General features: G+C 39.9%; 1 protein-coding gene across 1 annotated transcript in view; it reads right to left on the bottom strand.

The window, feature by feature from the left end:
- Positions 1-301: 301 nt before the first annotated feature.
- The window catches only part of DARS1 (aspartyl-tRNA synthetase 1), a 38993-nt gene continuing 15373 nt past the window's right edge, over positions 302-23921 (bottom strand). The window contains exons 5-16 of the mRNA XM_071561868.1: positions 19102-19204; positions 17770-17850; positions 17131-17190; positions 9918-10029; positions 7592-7726; positions 6355-6502; positions 5271-5417; positions 4304-4346; positions 3541-3621; positions 2745-2856; positions 2254-2325; positions 302-692 (exon numbers count right to left, since the gene is read on the bottom strand). Of these exons, the coding sequence (XP_071417969.1) occupies positions 601-692; positions 2254-2325; positions 2745-2856; positions 3541-3621; positions 4304-4346; positions 5271-5417; positions 6355-6502; positions 7592-7726; positions 9918-10029; positions 17131-17190; positions 17770-17850; positions 19102-19204 (1186 nt within the window). The 3' untranslated portion in view covers positions 302-600. The remainder of the gene's footprint in view (positions 693-2253; positions 2326-2744; positions 2857-3540; positions 3622-4303; positions 4347-5270; positions 5418-6354; positions 6503-7591; positions 7727-9917; positions 10030-17130; positions 17191-17769; positions 17851-19101; positions 19205-23921) is intronic.

The following is a 23921-nucleotide window of genomic DNA, read 5'->3' as shown; positions in this document are numbered from 1 at the left end:
TGAAAAAACCCCAAACAAACATTATTGATTATTGTCTTGAGAGGATATACAGAAAAAAATCAGAAAGACAGATTTGTATCTAATTTTCTTTGAGAGATTTATTTCAACCTATTTTCACAATTTCAAACAAAGACTTCTTGTTAAGAATGTTCTTCTCACCTGCTTCCCTACCTGACACTCGTGTAAATTAACAACTGGCTCATCTCCTCCCGATTTTTAAATTGCAAGCATCCAGTCACTTTACCTTTGAGACAACACTTCAGAATATTCAATCTTGCTGACATAAGATAAAAATGCAAAATGGTTATTGCATAATTTATTAAAATGTTTAGAAAAATGATACAATTTAATGTGACACTAGAATACTAACTCAAAGTGTCACATTCCCCTTAGAAATGTGCACAGTTGCCAATACAAAGAATCCTGATCTGTTCAAATACTTTCCTTTAAATAAACAACTAAGGATAAAAAAAACTGTGGCACTTTAGAAAGGAGAAATTTTTTTAATTGCATATCACAATGCTCGAATCAATACAGGTTCAATGCTTGCAACGATGTGGTGCTTGCAAGGGCCCATCTCCAGCTCTGGGCAGCCACGTGTCAGGGCGTCAGCCGCTTGGGATCCCGCGGGAACATGGATGTCTGGCGGACGTTGTGCAGCCCCAGGAACAGCATGGTCACCCTCTCCAGCCCTGCAACACCACAGCAACCAGCACTGCAGTCAGCCTTCTGCTCCACACTCCCAGGAAGCTACAGGTGCTTCCCAGCCTTGCACACCAGACACTGAGGTGCCTGACTGTGCAAGGAGCTAAACCAAAAATCAGGAATTTTACATCGGTGTCTTCTGCCAAGAGCATCATTTGGGACATAAACTGACTAGCACTGGAGACTCAATCCTACTCTGAATCACTTCAGGATTTCAGAAAGACTAAAGATTTCAGAGCAGAGGTGGGTACTGGGAGAACTGGACCTTGAACACAGGAACACAAGTACAGCCCAAACCAGTCTCAACAGCTGCACAGTAAGAGATTTGAGTGCCATAAGCAACAGCAGTAAAAACCTGCACTTGGGGAAGTTCATCCCAAATCCTCTGCAGTACAAAACTGTACATTCACAATACATATCTATGTAACTATCTGATGGTATCTTTATGGTAGTAAGTGTTTCCCTGCTTGTTGTGTTCTTTCTTCCTGAAATCTCAGAGGTTATGTGTGTCCTGAGGAACGTGGAGGCACTTCCTAATCCACGGGGCTGTATCAGCCCCCCCAACCAGGCTGAGGTGAAACCCAGATGCATCCTATTTTTTCCATACACGGCCTTCCTGTGTTAAAATTTCCTCCTGGAACAGCTTGAACCCAGCGTTAATTCTCATGGCATCTCCTGTTCGGCTGCTACTCGGCCTGACCTCTAGGATGTGCCATAAAGGAGCATTTACTCTCCAGAAAAGATGCAGCTTCAGCTTCCTTGATGTCAGTTCTGACTGGTCTAAATGCTTTTGGATCATCAGCAAATGCTGCATCTCCTCAGCTCACCAGTACTGCGTGACCACCAACACTCACACCTTGCAGAAATTTCAGAAGGCTCGTGCAGAAAGATTGAATCAAGGAAATTATGTTTTTCATTTGTCTAGGGACCTACAAAATGTCCTGTTTCCATATACATGAACAGATTTCATCCTGCTAATGAAAGCAATGTGCAAAACTGTCAGCTGGTACCATTAAAATGCCTTAAAACTGTCTTTTTTCTGTATGTAAAATACTCATACCCATGACACGAAGCCTCTCAATACCTTTGCTGAAACAACCAGCATCCAACTGGGCAGTGACATTCTGTCAAATCCCTGACAAGGCAGAAGCAACCACTTCCTTCTCCTCACTGCAGAACAGCTTCACCAAAGGCACAAGGGACCTGTACCTGCTGGAATGGTGGTGGCTTTGGTAAATCCATGTGTCATACAGTGTGCTCTTGCTTCCCTAAACTTCCCTTATTGGTGGAATGTGAAAGTGATGTGCCTGCCTAATGAAATGGCATTTTTTCTTGTGATCACCTACTTTTTAATTTCAAGACTGTGCCATAAATATTTTGCCTATTTATTTTATGATGATCCTTATATTTTAGCTTCTCTCCTTGAATTTTCCAGGATAAACAGCTCCACAAATTTACCTAACAAGGCTACTATTAAGAATTTTATATTGAACTCTGCTTGAGATTGAACAGTATCATTTAAGACCACAATAAAACACAGACACTCACCTATTCCACCACCTGCATGTGGGGGTGCTCCAAACCGAAAGGAATCAATATAAGCCTTTATCTTCTCCAAATCTAGAAAGGAAAAATAGCTGTTTATGACCTGCTTAATGAACCCCAAGCCAAACATACAAGTGACCACAGGACTGGAAACACAACAAAAAATTGACCAACCAGCAGTGGGGTTTTACTCATTGCACGTATCAATTATCCAGGACTATCTAGAAATTATGACTGCGATAGTTTTGTTTTATAATTTTGTTAATAGCTCTTTGTCAAGGAGCTGCTGAGGAACTAGTTTCTTAATACCACCACTCTAGATGGTTAAATTAGATGGATTAACACTAAGAATGAAACAGTACTGTGAGTTTACCACTACTGAAACAGTACTGTGAGTTTAGCACTACTGCCATGTAAGAAATTCTGCCCCAAGTTCTTCCCCCAAAGGACACAAATCCAACCATGACCTGCATTCTGCTGAAGGGACTCGTTACCTATGCCATGGTGTTTGGCTCTCTCTGTCAGCAGCTGAGGGTCGTGAATTCTCTGAGCCCCAGACAGGATCTCCTCCCCCCTCATGAACATATCGTAAGAGTTAGAGGTTTTCTGGAAAAACAAAGATGAGTTTATTTCTACCCACACTCACTCCATCTGTGGCAAACATGCACCTCTCAAAGAGCTTCACTTGTGATATCTGAAGTTGTGCAGTAAGAGCACCATTTATTTGGAGCCTGCCCAGGAATTACACCACTTTCGCTCCTTCTCAGTGGACTGGAGCTGATTTAATAAACTGAAGTTCATCATATGCCCTTTGAAAAACCATTACACCTCCACGTAGTTATGCCAGCAAAGGATGCTCCAAACATATTTACTCTGGATTTAGGAATAAACTGTGGAAATGTAAAAAAATCACATTTTATGGTAAAGCATCTGCTGCCCTGGGAGAATGTTTTTGCCAATTTTCAGTGATGGCAGCAGTGTTTGGCCATGGAGATCTCTCCATAAGCTCTCCCAAACCTTCTGGTATGTTTTGACCAGTGGGGAGTAACTGAAAACATTTAACAAGTCACGTAACACTGACCTGATCTTGTTATCAGAATTTTAATTTTAACAGCAGATCATAGTGGGGCTGGAATTAGATGATCTTCAAGGTCCCTTCCAACCCAAACCATTCTATGATTCTGTGGTCATATAAATATGCCTTATCTATATTGTCAAGTTATTGTTACACAGCATAATTTGAACTGAAAAAATAAAAACACATGGACAGTAAGAAGGAATTTTACTCACAGGGTTGGCTGGATCTGGCATTGTATAAAAAGGCCTCACAGCAAGAGGGTATTTGTCCAGAATATAGAAGTCTGTGTCATACTGAAAGAAGGTAATTTAAAGTAGTTAGTACAAGAGAAAATTACATAAAGAACAAATTACAAGAGGAAGATGCAACCACTGAATCTTTAAAATAAGATTAAAAAAAACCTTCCACTAACTTCCCACAATATTGTCTTAAAAAATGAGTTATCAGTGAAAGTAGTGTATTATTTCTCAATTTTCCAATACTCCTTTTAGTGTAAATTCATAAATGTTTAGCAATAAAATGTGTTGCTGAAGTAACAGGTACTTTCCCCGCCCCCCAAGATCTCATCTTTTTTTATAGATTTAGTTAAAATCTGTGGCGGTTTTGTTTGTTTGTTTGTTTTTTTAATTATAAGAACAGGTTTTGGAACATCCTATCCTGCTTGGTGTACTCTGTATAAAATTACAGAAATAAACATAAAAGATGAAGATGGTTTGAAATGGTTTAATAATGATAAAGACAAAACTGACAGTAGATGGAACACACAGCACCAAAATGGGGATGCAGTCAGACAATTAAAAATTGCTTATGGCAATCACAAACTCTTCACAAGTTCTGCACATTCTGAAATGTTGTATTGCCAATTGGTGTGTAAGAAGGTTTTCTATGAAGCAGGCATTTATACCAACCCAATGACTCCCCAACACCAGGTCTGAGATTCAACATCAAATTTATTTATTCTAAAATAACTGTTACCTTTTCCTTTACCAGGCGTCCCAGGAGCTTTTCATTCGGTGTGCTGAAAGAGATGAAAACTGATTTCAACCTGTACTGATTACACACTTTGTAAAGCCAAAAGGGTTTCAAGCTACAGATCTGCTGCACCCTGACCCTTAGAAAATCTAGTATTTGTTTCTGAATGTTTTGACTTGTGTAGGCAGAAATTGCAGCAATATATTTATTTGTTTCTAAATACTTTGTACTGGTCCTACATATCCAGTTAAATTAACTGATACCTAAACATATTCTTGCTTCTAGAATTACTTGCTAATCACCATACTCTGATTACTGAAGATCTGTGTCTTCTATTTGCTACTGCCACACATCTTGTGTATGTGAAAAACACCACGAGCAGCTGCTGAGGAAATTATTTTGCTCTATCAAACTCCTATGATTGGAATTTTATTTGATGCACAGATTTATTTAACTGTAAAACAACACACTATCCTAAGGGTAATGGATGTATCATGGGAAAGAACAGAAATGTTTTTATTCATTAAGTGTCTTTAGAAAAGTTTATATATAACCAGTTAATTAACCATCCTTCAGTAAATCAATGGGAATGCATCAAAATTGCTTAATCATCTTCCTGAGAGGTGGAAGAGCTACAAAGATGTTACTTTGAGACCAGAGAATCTTTTTGTTTAATTCTATTCCAAAACATGGACAATTCACATGAAGGGCTGTAACTGACAGACAAACAAACACTTCTTATCCTTATAAGGTTCAAGTTCTCTCACTTCATGTTTCAAGTTCTTTTCTTTTGGATTTCAGAATTTGTATCTACAGTCTGCATTAAAAGAAAGGACTATTTTCATGTCCACTTTGGACAAAAGTACTGTTTATTCCTCTAAAAGCTGTGGTTCCTTCTTGAGGGCTGTCAGGTGCTCAGGACAAACGGACTCTGCAGTACCACGTTCGTGTTTATGTGCTGCCAAAGTACCTCAGATCCTCTTCATCCCCCATCTCAACTCCAGCCTCCCTGAGCATGGCCACACCTTCACGGTATTCCAGCCTGAGAGTCGGCTCCAAGAACTTAAAAGGCTCACACGGGAACTGTTTGCCCACGGTCTGAATTTCCGTTTGGAATCTGCATACGAGGAAACAAGAACAGAAGCCAAACACAAAACAATCAAGAACTTGTATCTAACAAAGGTTTTGCAATGGCAATATGTTTTGCCACAAGAGGTCCCTCTTGTAACATAGAAACTGTATAAAGCCACTTCTGGAGAAATTCTGAACAGTCCTAATGAAATGTTTCATCAAACTTAGTGCATCTACTTCAATTGTAGACATGTTAATATTTTCCTATTCTGTTCATTTCCTTTTGTAAGAAATAATCAAGTAGGTCAAAATTCACAGTAATGACATTGAGAAATCATCCCTTTCATTCATAATATTTACCTGGGTTCTTCTTTGAGTAATATCCTATTTCAAATATAAACAAGAAATTTCATTCTGCAGAGATGAAAATACTTGGCTGTCTTCTAGCAAGACATTCTAATTTGTAAACAAATGAAAAACACTTTCTAAACTTTTGGTCTGGCTTTTTAATGAGTCAGACTGTGAATAAGGGGAAATGATCTTTGCTGCTATCATGGAACAGATGCAAACTGATATAATAATTTTTAATCAGGAAACCTTTCCTTAATAGTAAATATTAGCATAATTTTCAAAACAGAACCATCTATCTGTAGTGGCACAAAAAGGACGTTTTAAATTAATGGTGGATCATTTCTGTTAGAAATCCCTTCCAACAACAGCAAGTCTCTCAGTGCAAGCCAACACACTCCAGGAGCTGCTAAAAGTAGTTTACTGGCCTATGGCTTGAGTGAACTTTCAAAGTCAGACTCGAACAAATAGTGAAGAGCAAAGCAAAAATGTTTGTTTTGAAGTTCTGATGTAGATCAGATTATCAGTGATTATCTGACAAGCTGAGGATAAAATGCTCACCCACTTCACACCCCAGTGCAAGAGATGTCAAACAAAGAAAGTTGTTCATTAAAAGAAGGAAATGCTGTTATTACCTTTCCTGAAGCCCCTTGAATATCTGCACCATGGTATCTGCAATCTCATCTACCACCTCATGGTAGTGATAGTTAAAAGCCATTTCAATATCCAGGCCAACAAACTCAGTCAGGTGTCTGTGTGTATTGGAGTCCTCAGCTCGAAACACTGGGAAATGAAACAGAAATTCTCACTGACCTAAAATTATCATTCCACTTGGAAAAATAGCACTGACAACAACATCAGCATTGGGATCAGATGGACATGCTGTCCGTAGACACAAAAATCCCTGCTGAAAAGGAAGGCTGGCAGCCTCAGAGCACATTGGTACAGTGACAGCAGCCCTGCAGCTGCTGCTCCAGGGACACGGGGCAGACAGACCCTGGAGAGGCAGATCTCTGCTCATACCCACACACAGGAGTTAAAAACAGGCAAACTTCAAGGCAGGCACGGGCTTTTAGATTTGAAAACTGCTCAGAGGAAGTGGACTTGTACACGTGTGTGTCTTCTGGGATGGGGTTTTTATTCAGCTGTGAGCGACATAAACATGCTTTCCTATAAACCATGACTCATTTGTTAGTAATTAGCAAGAAATTTAAAATCTTCTGAATTACTTGGAATTTTTTTTTTTCTATAAGCTGTTATTGACTTGTTTTCCAGCATTTACAGGTTGTGTATCTTTAAACCATTTGAGGTCTTATAAAAAAATTTGTATTACTTCTTAAAGAGTCCATTTGAGAAAGAGAGCACAGGACTGGAAATTATTAACTTTTTATTATGCACTAACAGCCCAGTTAGAAGTAAGCATGCTCTAAATAATGTTGTTTGGGACATGTACAAAAGTAAGGGCTACTTATCTGTTAATGTGCCATCTCAAACCTAAGTTGCCTACTCTGGTTAGTACTGGGCAGGTAAAGGCAGTTACCAGGCCCGGTGAACAGCAAGCTGTGGCTGCAGGTACCATGGTGGTGTTCCATGGTTTACCAGCTTCATCACATTACCAATTTCCAATGTAACCCCTAAAAACAGCACTGGAGGAGGATTCCACCCTCATTGCAGCATTTCAGTTTTGTTCCAGCAACTTCTCTGTCACCTTTACTCTCATTAGTTGCCCGAACTGCAGTTTGTGTTTAGCAGTGAAACTGTGTTAAGTGAAACGACTGGGAGCTCTCAGCGTGCCTGTTGTCTCCAGTGCTGCAGCTGCTAAAGGCCATCAGGGCCCACTACACACGGTGGGTGAGGCACAGCTTTCCTTACCTGGCCCGACACAAAACACCTTGTCGAAGTCAGCACATATGCACATCTGCTTGTACAGCTGCGGGGACTGAGCCAGGTAGGCACTGGTTTTGAAGTAGGACACAGTAAACACATTGGCTCCTCCTTCACTGGCAGCTGAAAAGCAAATGCTTTAGTAAGTAATTATTAAAATAAAAACATAAAAGATAAATCACAGGTAGAACAGCAGATGATTGGTCTAACATTTAGAGATCAGATCTTCCTTCAAAGCATACTAGAGGAAAAAGAAGTATTTGCATCAATTCGTGCCAAGGGAAATTCTGCAGCTCAGAACTGTCACACCTTGTCTTGCAAATCTGCAGATTTAGCTGGGGTAGTTTAAAACGTTACTGTTCCTCACCTGGGAGGTGAGTATGTTTGTACCACCCTCACTCCCTGCAGCCCACACTGCTGTGGCCCCAGTCCCTGAGGGTGACACAGCCTGCAGGGGTGACACAGCCTGCAGGGGTGAACTGCAGAGCCTGGCACCAAACTGCACATCCTGCTGTGCCAGGACCATCCTCTCTGACTGAAGGCACAAACAGCTCTCAGCCAAACCCAGATCTGCAGGGGACACGTGCCAAAGGGATAAAGCTTGTTCTCAGTTTGAGGCAGCTTTCATAGACAGTCAGTTACCCTGAGAGCACAGGAACCAAGAACACATCATTTGTACCCCTTGCTGCAAACTGCCTGCCAGAACTGCAGCACTTCACCTGCCACTCCCCAGCGTGGGACAGGAGGGGTACAGTGGCCTAATTTGCTAACAAAACATGCCAGCAAGAGATTAATCATCTTTGAAGGGTCTAATGTTAATCTGGCTCTAGGTACTTATTATTATTACTGACCATTCCATTGAGATTAATGTTTCTTTTCTTTCATCACAACTACTCGCGCTGAAACAGTTTCAGTGGATATTTACACTTATTTTTCAACACAGGTAACTTTTAAAATCTCAGATCTTAGAACAGCTACGATATTTAAATCTGAAGTTCAGTGAGGATTGGATTGCCTTAACTTGGTTCATTTTACAAAACCTGGTCTCATTCAAACAATAGGATGCTTGCTTGCCTGCTCTCAATGCTACACTGCACAGTAAGAACAGCCACTTCCTCAAAGGTGCTACATAAATAAACTACCTGGGAGTCTTTCAGAATTTCATACTTCTTTAACATTCTTTGTAGGAAAAAACCTACCTATTCTTCAACATCCTTTCTATGTTGAAAGAATAGTTGCTTACATGTATTTTGTTAAAAAGCCCATTTTTTTAAATCTCAGTCAAGAACTGTCATCAAAAATATAAATACAGAAGTCTAAAATTCACTAGGAAAAATGTGCCCATTTAATGAATGTACATACAATGAGAACAGCACAAATACTCTGCCCTAATTTTCCATGCCATGTCTTAGTGGCATCAACAAAACCCCAAAGAACACCAACAAGACAATTTGACTTTTGAAAACAATACAGCAAATCAACAACAGAACTAGAAGCAAAATACACATTTCCAGACTTAAAGTCAGGCTGAAGCTGTTATGCCACATGTCCAAAGAGAAAAAGGGCTACTACCACTTTCTATTTAGCCATGTGCTCACTGCTGAAGAAGTAACATGTTGTATATATCATATTTCACACCATTATATGTTTATAACTTCTTTATGATGGAAAGGCACTCAGCAATAGGACAAGGGGGCACGATGGGCTCAAGCTCTGCCAGGGGAAATTGAAGTTGGAGAGCAGAAAAAAATTCTTTCCAGAGAGAGTGCTCAGGCATTGGAATGGCCTGCCCAGAGAGGGGGTGGATTCCCCATCCCTGGAGGTTTTTAACCTGAGCTTGGCCGTGGCACTGAGTGCCATGATCTGGTAAAGGGACTGGAGTTGGACCAAGGGTTGGACTTGATGATCTCGGAGGTCTTTTCCAACTCAATCGATTCTGTGATTCTGTGAATCTGCTTTTATAAATTAGAGTGGGGGTTTTTTGATACTGAGAATGGAACTGGCAGTGCTTGACACTGAGAACACTGGAAGAACAATGCCTATGATCAGACAAATGTATTTAACCAAATTAAAGCTTAATGTGCACTGTGGAATGCAAAAATGATGTATATGTAATATTTGTGTTGTCATTATTTACCATCCAAAGTCAGGAGAAAAGTGAAGAACAACTCTGACACCTGTTACAAGTTGCATCTAAACTAGAAACAAAACTTCATGTTTCTAAAATACAAACTTACTTCATTTTTGGCAGACAGATACACTGAGCAACTGTAAAACAAGCACACCTGTAACTGCTGGATCACAAATACAATACCTGAAATGATTTTGGGAGTCTGAATTTCCACAAATCCCTTGCGAGTAAGAGTTTCTCGGAAAAGCTGACAAATACCAGACTGAAGGCAGAAGATTGCCTGACTAGTGGAGGTCTATAAGAAGAAGATAAAATAATGAATCCCAAGTTAGATTTTCCTAACTCTATTACTTTTTTTGGGCAGCTGGAGGGATGAATCTCTTCCCTTCAGAATATGTGATTACTGTATCTGTCCAAACAGCGAAAAGTGCAAATCAGTAATTGTTTATTACACAAAAAGAAACAGCAAAGGAAACAAGAGGTGTTATTCATTTCAATTTACGGCATATTCAGTTATAAAGGAGGCACTATGGTCAATTCTGCATTTTAAAAAATAACTGATTTATGAGATGTGCTTCTGCAAATAAAGGTTTTATCGTGAGAAATTGCATAAAAGCACTAAACCTATTAAAAAGCTTTCAGCACAGCGAACTAGACCAGCTGCAGTAATATACAGTGCACGATAAAAGCAAGGCCATCAGGAACCTACAGAGGGTAGAAACGGTTGTCTGTTAAAGGCGATCAAACACAGCAGGCTACAAAATTCATGTAAAAACACAGGCACGTGTTAACCATGGACAACACCGCCACAAAAACATCCAAGGGCTAAACTCCCACAGTCCACTTAACACCTGCTCACATGAACTCAGTTCTTTTTTCACTCTTTGAAAAGGGCATTTAGCTGAAAGCAGAAGTCGATTAGGCTGAATTGATCATCACCTTTTTGTTTATGTACATGACACAACGCAGCTGCTTCTCTGGTTAGCACATACCCACACTATGGGTTCCTCTAACACTGTGGCATGACGAAGAACAAAACCACCCTAGTGAGGGCTGTAGACACAGAGAGACGTCAGCACTGAGACCGTATCTGATTTTGTGCTCGCAGCCTTTACGAGGTGAAACTGAGCAACCTGAAAGGGTATGAGGAGTCAAACGAATTCCTGCAAACGACCCAGAGAACGGCTCTCCACACCAACCTGCGTCACAGCACTGTTTACTTCTCCTTTCTGAAAGGTACCCAACTTTTCAGTTAGGGTAACAAAAGCCTTGTGGGCTTCTTCACATGACTCCTACCAAACCACAAAACAAAAAACCCCAACCAAAACAAATCATATAAGCACCTGAATTTGGACACTTTGGCGGTAGAAACGCTGAAATAAAGCTCCATCCACCATGTCTCCAGGATAAAAATAGCCCTTCACCAGCAAACCCGAAGAGAAAACTGCAGTAATGCTGCAAATCTGCAACAACTGGGAGCTGTTTGCCATTTTAACTGACCAACCAAGTATCTCAGGGGCGTAAGTGGTTAGACTAGTAAATAATTGCTGGCAGTTCTCACTGTCTGATAGCACAAACCACAGCCGCTACTCCAAGTGTTCAAAATGAAGGAAATGAGGTTTTGAGCAACAGTTACAAAAGTACCCTCAAAGTTTTTCACTTTTTTAACGTTGGTCTCTCAGAATCAGACGGCTCTGCCCGAGTTCTGGGCATAACTTGGCAGCGTTGCATCAAAGCACCAGGAACATTCAAGGGGATTTTTGTTTTCCTTAACAATCTCCTACTTGAAAGGTGAAAGACTTTTTCCAACTCGATATTTGGGTTTACCAAAACAGTTTTTGATGAACGAGGCACATTCCTGAAAATGTAAGGAGATAAAATCTGTCACGTGTATTTAAAGTGGGATAGTAACAACGCCTTCTCTACCCTCCTGATGGACCCACACCAGTTTGATGCCAGAGCAGGTGAGAACGCTGTCCTGAGTCACACACTCCCAGGAGAAAGAAGAATGGTTGCTAAGCCCAGTCTGAAGGCAATTACCTGCTCTGACCTAAAACTGCACAGAAACAGTGATTCAATTCCCACACAGCTCTGCACTAACAATGGCTTGTCAGGCAGTAACTCCTCCTGGCTTTTGTGAGGATGCAGGGCAAAGACTCTGCCTTCCCAAGCCATCTATAATGATAAATTATGCTTAGAAACAGTATTTATGAATGCAGCCAAATTCACAGAACTGGACACTGAGGCTTTTATTTAACTACAGACCAGGAACAAGCAGCAATTCTCTGCACCTCAATTCGATCTGACAAGACCACTCTTCTTTCACCAAAGGTGGCTGAGTTTCAGTGCCCCTTCATTCACAGACTGCCAGCACGGATAACTGCTGGGAATTTGGGATACTGCAGTCTCCTTGTAAGGATTAAACAGACCAATAAGACATCCAAGATAAGCTCCTAAAGAACTGCACCTGCCAATTTGCAGCGGAGTCAAATCAATGACCTCAGAAGTTTCATGTGCCACAACTTCCCAAAGATTTTAAGGATGGAGAAAAACTTCTCAGATTTAATTACGTTCTTTGCATTGGTATGGTGTTTAGGACAAAGAGAAAATTAATTCATCTGAAGAAAACCATTCAGTAACTGAGATGTTGTGTCTGTATTACCATGATTGGCACAGTGGTAGGTAACAGGGTCACCATTTGAACTTCCACACTTGGTGCAATACAGCAAACTAAAGACAGAGACAGCTGTCAAAATTAATTTTTACCAGTGCCTGAAAAAAGATTTTACCATGGCACTCTTTTCCTGAAGTGTTTACTCCAACATGAACTCTTCCCCATACACACTGACAAACTGTCTGACCTGAGACTATGGCAAAGATAGTAAATACTCCTTCAAGAGTTTAACAGAAAGAGAAGTAAACTTATAAATGTTGGTGCAGTTAAGAGTGTTAATGTTGTAACTCAGCCTGCAAAGTTGATTTTACAGGACAACTCGTTATTTTCAATCACCAGCTTTGCTACAGAGAGCAGAAAACTGTTTAGCTAATGATGCTGAAACACAAGTGTCAATCACAACCTGACTCCAATTTCACCTGTGTTTATTATTCAGATGCCACAAAGGAAGGTATTAATAATAATAGAACTGATCACTATAAGCAAGATTATAAACCCAATTATCAGATTTCATTTGGCACAGGCTGCAGTGGCCAGATGTGTTCCAGCAGATCTGAGGGCAGCTCACACCTCAGAGGATTGGATCTCCCCAGGTGAGGCCCAGGCACAGACCTGTGAGTTCTGGACTTTCCACTCTCACCTCAGCTGTAGAATTTGTTCTGCTCCTTTTTGCTTTTCTGCTTGCCTGCTGTCCCAGCTATCTGCCACCATGAACAGCCACTAAGTGCACAGCTGGCTAAATAAAATGGGAAAACAATGCAATCTTTATCTTTTCAGTAATATACATTATTTTAAATTATGTAAATAATTTTGCAATTCCTTTACTACATACAGGGCAAATGAAGATTTTGCTAGGAAATAGAATTTATATTAAATAACATTTTTAACCCCAAAGTGACTGAAGTCAACTTTTATTCAAATTTCAGTATTACTTATAGTGTAAGAAGAACATATGAAGTTTGTTGTCTAAATGACTGGGACTGTGTATGTCTTCAGTACCCACAACAAACTACATCTGCTTGTTCATTACAGCTCGAATCTGGTCAGGAAAAACACAACTTTTGCAATGAGTAAATGTAATTCAACACAAAACCAAGCTTGAAGTAATCAAGTACCTTGGAAAGAGCATCAACATCAGTGTCCAGCTGGATTATCACATGACATAGCCTGACATCCACCAAGTGCTAAAGACACGGTTTAATGTTTATGCTCTACCCTGAGCAGCATAAACAGGGTAATACTGACCCTAAAAAAGGCTACACTTTGGTCTCAGTGAGCTGTGCATTAGCAGACACAGCTACAGCATCAGAACTGCAAAGCACATGCAATTCAAGCCAAATTTGAACAGATTTTAATTTTGGATAGATAAAAGCTCTTCTGACCATCAAAAATAGCCCAGAGCAAAGACATCAGTCAGGTCCATTGTAAAACTGGAGGAACCTGAATCTATTGGAGGACACTAAGAAGCAAACCACAAAAATCAGGGTTTCACAGGTTTTTTCTTCATGGCTTTTCATCTATCACAGAACTTCATGAAATATGGTGTAAGTGAGTGTTTTTAGAGACACAGGAAGCCTAAACACCTCAGAACACCTCAGTTAAACTCAGGAACAGCAGAAAAGTAATGATTAAAAACAGTCACTGCTCCAATTTGCCTTTTTTAACTGTTTTGGTAAGTGAAGGGCAAATCAAACAACTCTAGAATCAAGTGGTTTGACTTTCATTAAGCCACCATGAAAAATCGATACTTGGGTCAACAGTGGTTTCCTCACAGCCGTCTGTGGTTGTGTGAAACAAAATCTGGTCTAGGCAAGGACTTTTCTTTCTTCTTACCAGCTCTCCTTTCCCTACAGCCCCAACTTCTCCACTCCAAGCATGTGATCTGTACTTCATGAGTTAACCCAGCAGGAACAGATTCATTCTTCCTCAGTCATCATTCCTTGGAAATTATTTTTAAAACCCTTCCGCCCTAAATAATCACAATTTTCTCTCCATACATCAGAGTAACAAATACAGCAATATCTTGGGAATCTTGGGAATCAAGTACTTCCCATCTCTAACCTAAAAAAAACATAAACCTATCAGACACTTCTGAGAGATCTGTGTCAGCAACCAAAATGCAAGACTGTTAATAATTCACTGCAATACTCAGCTTATTTTCACATGAACACAGGAATGGAATTCTTGCAATCTTTGTAGAAAATTTTGCATATCACATCTCCACTAGTGTAATTTCCTCATTATTAATTGCATGCCTTCCATGGCATAATAATCAAACTTCACATACACCACAGTAGGATGGAGAGGGGCTATTTTTGGAAATCCAGTCTTTTTTTATTCACACAATAAATAATTTTCAAAGCTCCACTTCATCATGACTTGGTCCTATCTAATAAGCTCCCTGGTTAATCACGACTTATGAATAGTCAAACTACTTAACTACTTTAAATACTGAATTTAAATGGACAAAAATAATTTTAGTTTCATACTAAGCACTTTTTTCAGTCTGAGTCCAGCACAGATCTATGCATTTAGTTTCTTAAATCTTCCTCCAAAAAATAGCATCTCTATTTTTGATGTTCAATGACCTCCTTCTTCCTTAATAAACTGGGGCACTGAGGAAACCAGAACTACATGATACAAGTACCTGTGGTTGGACTTCCTCCCACACTTGTAGGAACAGATCAGCACAGCATCTCTGCTACATCTATCCTGCTAACACTCTTCCCTGCTGCCCTGACCTGGTTTTCCTAGAAGGAAGAGCTGTGGGAGAGCAGCAGCTATCCATGCTTTCAGGTAACACATCATGTTTTCCAACCGTCCTCAGGATATGCCACCTTGTGCAGTGCATTGAAACACCAGGGGCTCTCTGAAGTGCCATTTCTACTCCAGTAGCTCCAGTCTGTGGAACCAAATCACTGCACATCAGTTACTACTTTTTTGGGGTTTCTTTTTTCTCTATCCCAGTTATTCTGAAGGACAAACTATCTTTGTATTCCCACTCTTATGATTCCACCACATACAATCCTTAGGATGTGAACATAGACATAATCCCAAGTGTCCTCCCTGGGATTTCCCTCTTCTCCATTAAACACCTTTCCTGATTATTCAGCATTCCTTTAAAAAAACACATAAAGATCAAAGGAACACATAATTATTTAGATTCTTCTTTTGTAGAAGCAAAGCTCCTGCAGAACAAACAAAGGCAAACTTATGAGTAGGCAGACACCCTCAGCTGCATTCCAGCCAAGGATTCCTCCATGCCATTTTTCAGCCAGTATTCTCAATATTTATTTCCCTTTGTATTATTTCTCTGTTCTCTCTGGGATTCGTGGTTCTTTCCAGTTTATTATTTTTGTTAATTTAATGGATTTTCTCAAGTTCCTCTGGAGTGTTGTTGATTATTCACCACTGTAAGTTAAAGCATCCCAGGACTCTCCCTTCAATTTAGTACCAACACTGCAGGCTGATGGTCCTTCAAATAAGTGATTTTCACTTTCAATCATTAGTATAGAACACTGAAGCACTTAAATTTAAGACTGATGAAGACACCAATACACCAATACAATGAGATACTGAGCAACCTGAAAAGTAACGGCAAATTGAAGTTACTCAATATTAATAACTTTGGTCCAAGTAAAACAATTTGCACAAGTAGTTTTAGTTGCTGAAATAAGGCAACTTTGAAATGCTTTAATTATCTCAGTGCCAGAACTTTTCCAAATTTCCCCATAAGTGACTTTTGTGTTTATTTCCCAGGTCCATAGATTGATTTACTGAGAAACTGCGAAGTCAGCTCTAGATACACAAAAAATGAGCTAAGCACAGTCTTCATTCAATGAAAAGGTAATTAAAATTTTAATGTGGGGAGCCAAAAGTGGGAAAAGGCCAGGACACCTTCTGTCAATAGAATGGTTAGTTACTTACATACTTAGTGTTAGGTGCTGCTTCATTAAAAAAGAATCAAAATTCTCTAAGTAATTTAGTAGATGATTTTGCTGCTGATCAGAAAGGGTAAGTCCTTGGGAGGTCTGTGAATGCACAGAGGGCTGTGCCTCTGTGACCTGGATGAAGAAAGGTGTGTCAGAAAACCAGGCAAACACATGAATGCTGTGTAAGAAACAAGGAGCATGAGATTTGGGATGGTGGCCTGGCACAATTTCACTGCCAGGACATGCATTACAGCCCTTCCACTGCACGTGACACTCCAACTGCCATCCTGCACTTCCAAAGGGGTTTGGGGTGTCAAAGACCACATCTGAGAAGAAGTATTGGCTCCAAATTGTCCCTTTCAGAATCTTTGACTTTTGTAAATAAAAACCCCAGATGTTCATGGCCACATGTCTAATCCTAAATGTTTGCCTTCAAACTCCCAACAGGTGTTCTTTAATATCAATAAAGGTGAACATTTAGGATTCAAAGCCTTGTGTCTTCCCATTACCACTCACAAACAGAAAAACACGTTTACTTTTCTTCTGGCCAACAATACATTTCCATCAAATCCATGACTTTTCCTGCTCCCTGGAGGTTTTTAAACTGAGATTGGCCGTGGCACTGAGTGCCATGATCTGGTAAAGGGACTGGAGTTGGACCAAGGGTTGGGCTTGATGATCTCGGAGGTCTTTTCCAACCCAATTGATTCTGTGATTCTGTGATTCATGGATTAGAAATGTGAGGAATAAAGACTTGCAGGCAACCCAGGCAGCACAGCATGTTCCTTACCCTCAGGTCAATGATTCTGTTGTCCAGTCTGGTATCTTGGTTTACAGTAGCTCTTCCATCCTAAACAGTTGTGCAAAAACAAGCAGTGAATACACACATCCAAAATATAAACAACAAACCAAAACCCAACACAGATACCCTTTGGCTAAAAGCCAAGAGCTACTTCTAAGTTCAGCAGAATTTCTAGACCATTCCAGAAAGAACATACAGCACTGTCAGCATAGCAAACTTAAGCTGTAACTTCGCCCAGAGGTCACAGGCAGAACTCAGACTGAATCACAGACTATTCTGAATTGGAAGGGACCCACAAGGACCATCGAGTCCAGATCAATTCAATGGCCCATACAGGGAATTGAACCCATGACCTTGGCATTATTACAACCAAGTTTTAACCAACTGAGCTAAACTCAGCTATGGGGATCCCATCAGAAACACAAGCAAGACTGGAAACCCTCTGGTTTTGACCTTCTGGTGCAGTTCAGCAGATATCAGAGCTACAGAGATGTTGAACACAGCTCTGGAGAACATGAAGCAAGTAAAATGCAATCCCAACAAATTCCCCCAATCAAGGAAGCTGCTTTCATGCTTTTGTTCAGCTACGAAGACAGTAAGAAGTATTTGAGGATGCAAAGTTTTCACCTCCTCTCCCTCCACTTCTGGTCGAACAGCATCATCCAGCTGGAGGGGCAGGCGGGGCTCAGCCGAGCTGATCACATAGATCTGAAATTGAGAGAGCACAGAAATAGCTGAGGCTCCGCTCCAAGGGAGGTGTGACTTACAAAGGGTATTTCTGGCAGGGACTTGAAACACTGTTTGCACAGGCTGGGAGCTACAAGGCTGTGATTTTATTCAAGTACTCGAGACACACGGGTGCATTCTCATGACAATACTGGAAGTGCTTAGTTCTTGTTTTCCTTTTGAAAGATTAAAAATATCTTTTTTGCTTCTGAGAAGCACCAACTTGAGCAAGTACATATTGCCTGAAGGATGAGCCTTTTGGCACAAAAACCAGCTCTGAAACTACAAGATTCACCAAGCTGTAGGTTCTGATTCCAGCAGGAGCATCCTGTTCTTCTCATTGTTAATGTATTATTTACTTATCATCTGATTGTATCTGAAAGAGCTATTTCAGATTGAAAAATTTATGAGACACCCAAAACACAGTCAGAGAATGAAAACCAGCTTGCCTTGCCTTACAGTTTAGTTACAGGAGCAGAATTTGATGTTCTTTCAGAAAAATCAGGCACATGACAATCTGCACATGTATTAAAACATGTTTCTTCAGAATCTGCAGGTTCTCCCCAATGCTCTTAGCTAAAATTTGCCTTACTGCTGTAACAGCCACTGCACTCTGCTCCGGAGGAGTCTGTGTTTCAGCTGTATTGCAGGCAGAGTGGGGTTAAGAACCTTTAGAAGGAAAGGATATTACCTAAAGGTTTAAATATGCTTTCAATTTAAACAAATGATAAAGTTGCACTTCCTCCACCCCTAAGCACAAGCTCCAGGAATTCTGAATTTCAAAAGCTCACATACTGTTAAGCCAGAGAGAGTTTATTTCTGCCCAGAGTTCTGTATTTCAGCCCATTGTATTGAGGGGAAGATTGTCACTCTGATAAAGAACAGACTTCTGACTTGCACTGAAAAAGAAGCAAACTTTTTGTTCCAGTATCTGCTTCAGTTAAGAATCAGACATGAGGATTACAAGCTTGTGCACCCAAATTGTTATAGGGAGATTCTTTATTTTACTTGATACTGTAATTCAAATGGCAGATAAAAATAGGAAAATACAACCCCCAAATATCTTAAACCCAGAAATGTTTAATGTTTACACATGATACACTGAAATTTGTAGTTTAAGGGAGTTTATTTCTCTGGCATGGGATTCCTTACTAAGTTTATGTATGTAGATAGACAGTCTCAACAGATAATCTATCAAACAATTAACCAGTGCTCCATCTGCTCACAAATTACCCTCTGAACGTGAAGCTCCACATCTTGCTGAGTGCAACCTCCAACCTTCTGATAGGCTTTCCTCACAACGCCTTCCACATCCACAATGCTCTCCTTGGTGATGCTGCCAACAGAGGGGACAGGACAGGGGGTCACTGCATTCCACAGCACAGGCAGCAGCCCCTGCACTGAGATCAGGATGTTCCTGCACCACTCAGACTGCTGAGCAGCAACACAGGTACAGATCTAGGTGAGGTTACCTTTATATTCATAATAACTGAGTAATGAAGGGCTTTGCTGGAATATTCCCAGCCACAGTGAATTCAAACTGGGATGGAAGAGTTGTGAGGGAAATAATGATGATTAAGCTCAGTGCTCTGCTGTTCTTTGTGTGTGAATACACGAACTGACAAGTCACAGGGCTCTTTTTCTAGGCCACAGACACTCTTGCATGTGTCAGCTGATGCAATTATCTGCAAGAAGTGTCTTCACCAGCTGAACAACAAACTGAAGGGAAGGCCTAGAGCTGGAGGGGAAAATCGAAACTGCTTCAGCTTGTTTAAACTACATGACTTGTTACTGAGAGATGCAAGATGCTTCTAAGTCATTTTTCAGCAAGAGGGGGCATCCTAATTGCTCTCTACTAACAGCCACTAATTGTACATTAAAACATCACATACCATCTAGAAAGTCTTCCAAAGATATGACATAAAGTAAGTCTGCTATAAACAAACAATAAAAAAAGCCTCAAGAGTAATAGGTGAGAAAAAATTTGTATGAGGAGTTTTTTTACATATTTAAGGTACTGACTGGGCTTTAAACCAGTAATTTTCTACAGATTATCTCACCCTCACTGGAATTATATTTTCACTCTGTCTCTTTGCTAGCTGGCTTACAAAAGGCCAAAACCAGAAAATATTTCTTTCCTTTTTACAAAAAATGCTACAACTCATCTTTCACTTCTCAGGCCTCCTTGGGAAGGCTGAAAAGCACTTTATTATGTACATCTCCTGAGCACCCAGGCCCTCAGACAGCAGGGAAGTGTCTGGCCTATGGTGGGACTGCAAATAGAAAGAGGTGAGCGAGGATGGCACTGGACAAGCTGGTCACTGCTGGCCCCGGCAAAGCAAAGAGCCTTGAACAACCCTCACGGTTACAAGGCTGGGGCTGCTTCTACTTTGAGTAAAAATGACAAAAGTCTTGAAATATCTGATGACATTGAAGTAACAGTAGAAAATTCAAGCATCAAAAGTCTCAAAACTGAATGATGGCACTGTAAGTAAACTATGGTTAACTTAAAAAAAAAAAAAAGGCAAAATTTGGGTATTTTAGTTGCCTGTGCTATTTCTTTGATGGTTATACTTTCAGGTGATAGAACTCACTGGCAGCTGCTCTAGAAGTTACACAGACCACGGTGATTTCTATGCTTGACTTGCTTAACCATCAGGTAATTCTACCTACTGCATAAAATCCATGAGTAGTGTATTCTTCTGGTAAATTTGCACTTTAAAATTAGAGCTGCAGTTGCTCATACCAACCCTAAATTGTACAAAGCAGAGGTCGAGAGCTGGCTTCAAACCCACATTCATTTAGTTATGGGTGAGCAGCCATTCATCCCCATTATTTTAGGAGAGACAACAAATTCAAGAAAGTAATAACTGAAATGACACCAAGTGCTTGGAAATACACCCTCTTACAAATGACTGTTTGAAATTCTGTAAAAAAAGACTGTGGAACCAATACAGCACTTTGGATGCAACAGCACGTGATGGTAAGAAATGCACAGGGAATATCTGGTGCTAAAACTGCATTAAGTGCAACTACAAATCCCCTTTGCTTTTCAAATACGTTTAAAAGAATTAGTTTTTACTCTTGTGTCAGCTTTTTTCCCCAAACAGTTCTCCTCTGTCTGTTTTTCCCCACTTCGTTTTCCATGTCAACACTCTGGCAAACATCCAGAAAACACCACTAATGACATGAAGAGCAGAGTCTTCACTGAAAATAAAAGCTTCTAATCTGCTGAATGAAAGCCCTCAGTAATAAGTGCAAATAATGTTTTGAACTCCTTGAAGGAAATTCTTTGTGTTGCGAAAAAGAAAATAATAGTTAAATCAAAATGTGTTGTATGATGAATTCATAATTGGATTTCTGATCCCATGGCTGAGAACTGGTGTTAGTGAAGTCCTGACAGAGCTTTGATCAGAACATGCAAGGAATTCAAGACATGTAAAATGGTATCAGTTTAAAAACACAGGAATAAACTGACTTTTACATCACTGTAACTGCAACACTGCTTTGCAAACTTGCATAACAAATTGTAAAACTTTGCACGTGTGATAAAATGAGCTCCCTCTCTCTCCTTTAAACTGGAGTTGCAATTAAAACGTGTTTCTTGGTCTGGAACTTTAAAACTGTAACATTCCTTAGTAATTACATTTGCCATAATTTTAATTGCTGAATTAAACTGTGTAGATCTCTGTATCCGAATGTGCAAGTAATTGCCTGGGCACACAAAAGCACCAGGGAGGCTTCTCAGCTGCTCATGATCATCTTTGTATTTACAAACATTCAGCACCTCCTGCAACTTCCATTTCATAAATAAAAATTATGCTTTTTCTCATTCAAATTACACATTTAGTCAGGTATGGAAATAAAAGCTGGTGTTTGGAGCTCTGTTTTAACTGTGCTCAGCAAGATCTGGAAAATGTGACATCCCCAGCACAGGGAGGGCATCAAGTGTGAACTACAGAAACCTGGAAGGTGTTTCCTTGACCCCTACAGGTAATTTCAAGAATGTCGCTGAAAGGGTAATTTCAGTTCAAGTTACAACAAGAAACAAGAAGTTTTAATGACATGCTGGTAACTCTATTTTCTGCAGCAGCAGGACTAAGTCATCTGGGTGATTTTTGATAAAATTCCCCTGGGTAACAAAAAACCCAAACACATCAAAGGAAGTGAACAAACAGCAGAAAAGCATGGCAAAGTATTCCCAATGAAGACAGCAATATTTATACCTGTAATTAATATCACTAAGGACTAGAAACCACATTAGTTAAATAATAAATAAATAAAATAAATTAATGCATGCATCATTAAGGATCACATTCACATGAATATTAAAGAAGCAATTAGAGTAATAGATTCATAAAGTCCAATGCTAAAATATTTCTCTGTACAGCAAACTACTTTATATGTAATGGCCCAAAAGATCAAGACTATAATTACTGAAGTGTCCACTAGATGCCTTATATGTCCCTCTTAATTATGTGCATGTCTGTTAGCCAAGACTTTCTCTTTTAACCACAGGATTGCATCTCACAGGCTGTATGGCAACATCTTTCACCAACAGCTTCGTGTTGCAAGCTGAACCCTGTGCTGGCCCCCCAGGAGGGGCACAATCAACATCTTCTTGATCAAAAGTCTGAAGAATAGGAAGAAAGTTGGTTATTTACAGACTTTAAGTAGAGAATATTTCACTTCATCTCTAGCATCTATACTTATTCAGGCATTTTCCTGGTTTTATTTCAACACTGTTCTGTAAGCACTCTGCACTAATTACTGTATTAATACATTATTAAGTCTAAAAAATTAAATAATTGTCATAAAATATAATAATCAGTGACACTTTATCTGACTGTCAATGAAAACGGAAGGCAGTGGGGTTTACTTTCAAAAAAATGAGTTGAGAGTATAAAGAGTTTGTGCTCAATGAGAGCAGCTGTGATGCTGCTGCATAAACACAGCAAATACCCAGGGAGCCCCTGAAAGGTGAGTTAACTGACCCTTCTTTCCTCAGGGCCAGGTAAACACCTATTCTTACTAAAAACATAATAATCTGTTTCCTAAACCAACATTCTAACACTTGGTTAAACCTGGAAGTCTTCTGGGAAAAAAGAATACCTGATTTTAAAGAATTTAAGTAACAAAATCCACTATGCATTTTCAATAATTTTCACTGAAAAAACCACTTTATTCCCCTTCTGAATTTCCCTGACTTCATCCTCTGTCACTGCATCCTGTCACACCTTTGTACCTGCAGCTTAAGAACCCTCTATAGGCAGAAAACCTTCTTGCACAGGTACCATCAGACTGGGATTTAAATTACTGACTAATTTCCCCAGGATAAAATAGTTTTCTTCAGTCTCACAGGAAGGCAGATTGGCCTACTGTGTAGCATTTTATCTTGCAACTTTACCATGAACCTTTTCCAACCTGACATATATTCAGAGACAAAGACAACAAAAGTGGACTAAATGTTCCAGAAATGGTCTAATGACTGGCATATATTACATTAATGGCATTTTATTCCCCTTTTTCCAAACTCAAGAGATCTTCCAGCATAGCAAGTAAGAGAACTGCATGGGCTCCTGTCAAGTCAGCCATCCCTCACCACCTCACATTTCTCTCTGTTCTTTGCTACAAATAAATCCTGATGATACACCAAATCTGATAAAAGGTGCAAATTCTCACTGAAGAGCATCAAGGTGATTTTTCTCCATGAGCCCTGGTTACCACACACGGCTGAGCATCTACTTTACCAGTCCAATTTCTGTGTCACCAGCAGACTTAACAGCTGCAATTTAGCACTGTCTTCCAAACCACTGATATAAAAATTAAACAGAAATGGATAAAGAAAATACTCTGCAATATCCAGCAATTTTCCTGGTATTACCAATTTACTAGCTAAGAACTTATGTCCATTTTTCTACACTGTGAATTATTTTCATAGAGGTTTACCCTTTTTATTTTTCCCTCCATTTTTACTCTCTTTCCTGTATTTTATTCTCTACTACAGAGAGCCATCAAGTTACTTCCTCTGCAAAGGCACATTTGGGCAGCTA

This window comes from Pithys albifrons, chromosome 8 (genome assembly GCF_047495875.1).
Source record: "Pithys albifrons albifrons isolate INPA30051 chromosome 8, PitAlb_v1, whole genome shotgun sequence".
Classification (NCBI taxonomy): Eukaryota; Metazoa; Chordata; class Aves; order Passeriformes; family Thamnophilidae; genus Pithys; species Pithys albifrons.
The sequence above is the reverse complement of the archived record's forward strand: the minus strand, read 5'-3'. Positions and strand labels throughout refer to the sequence as shown.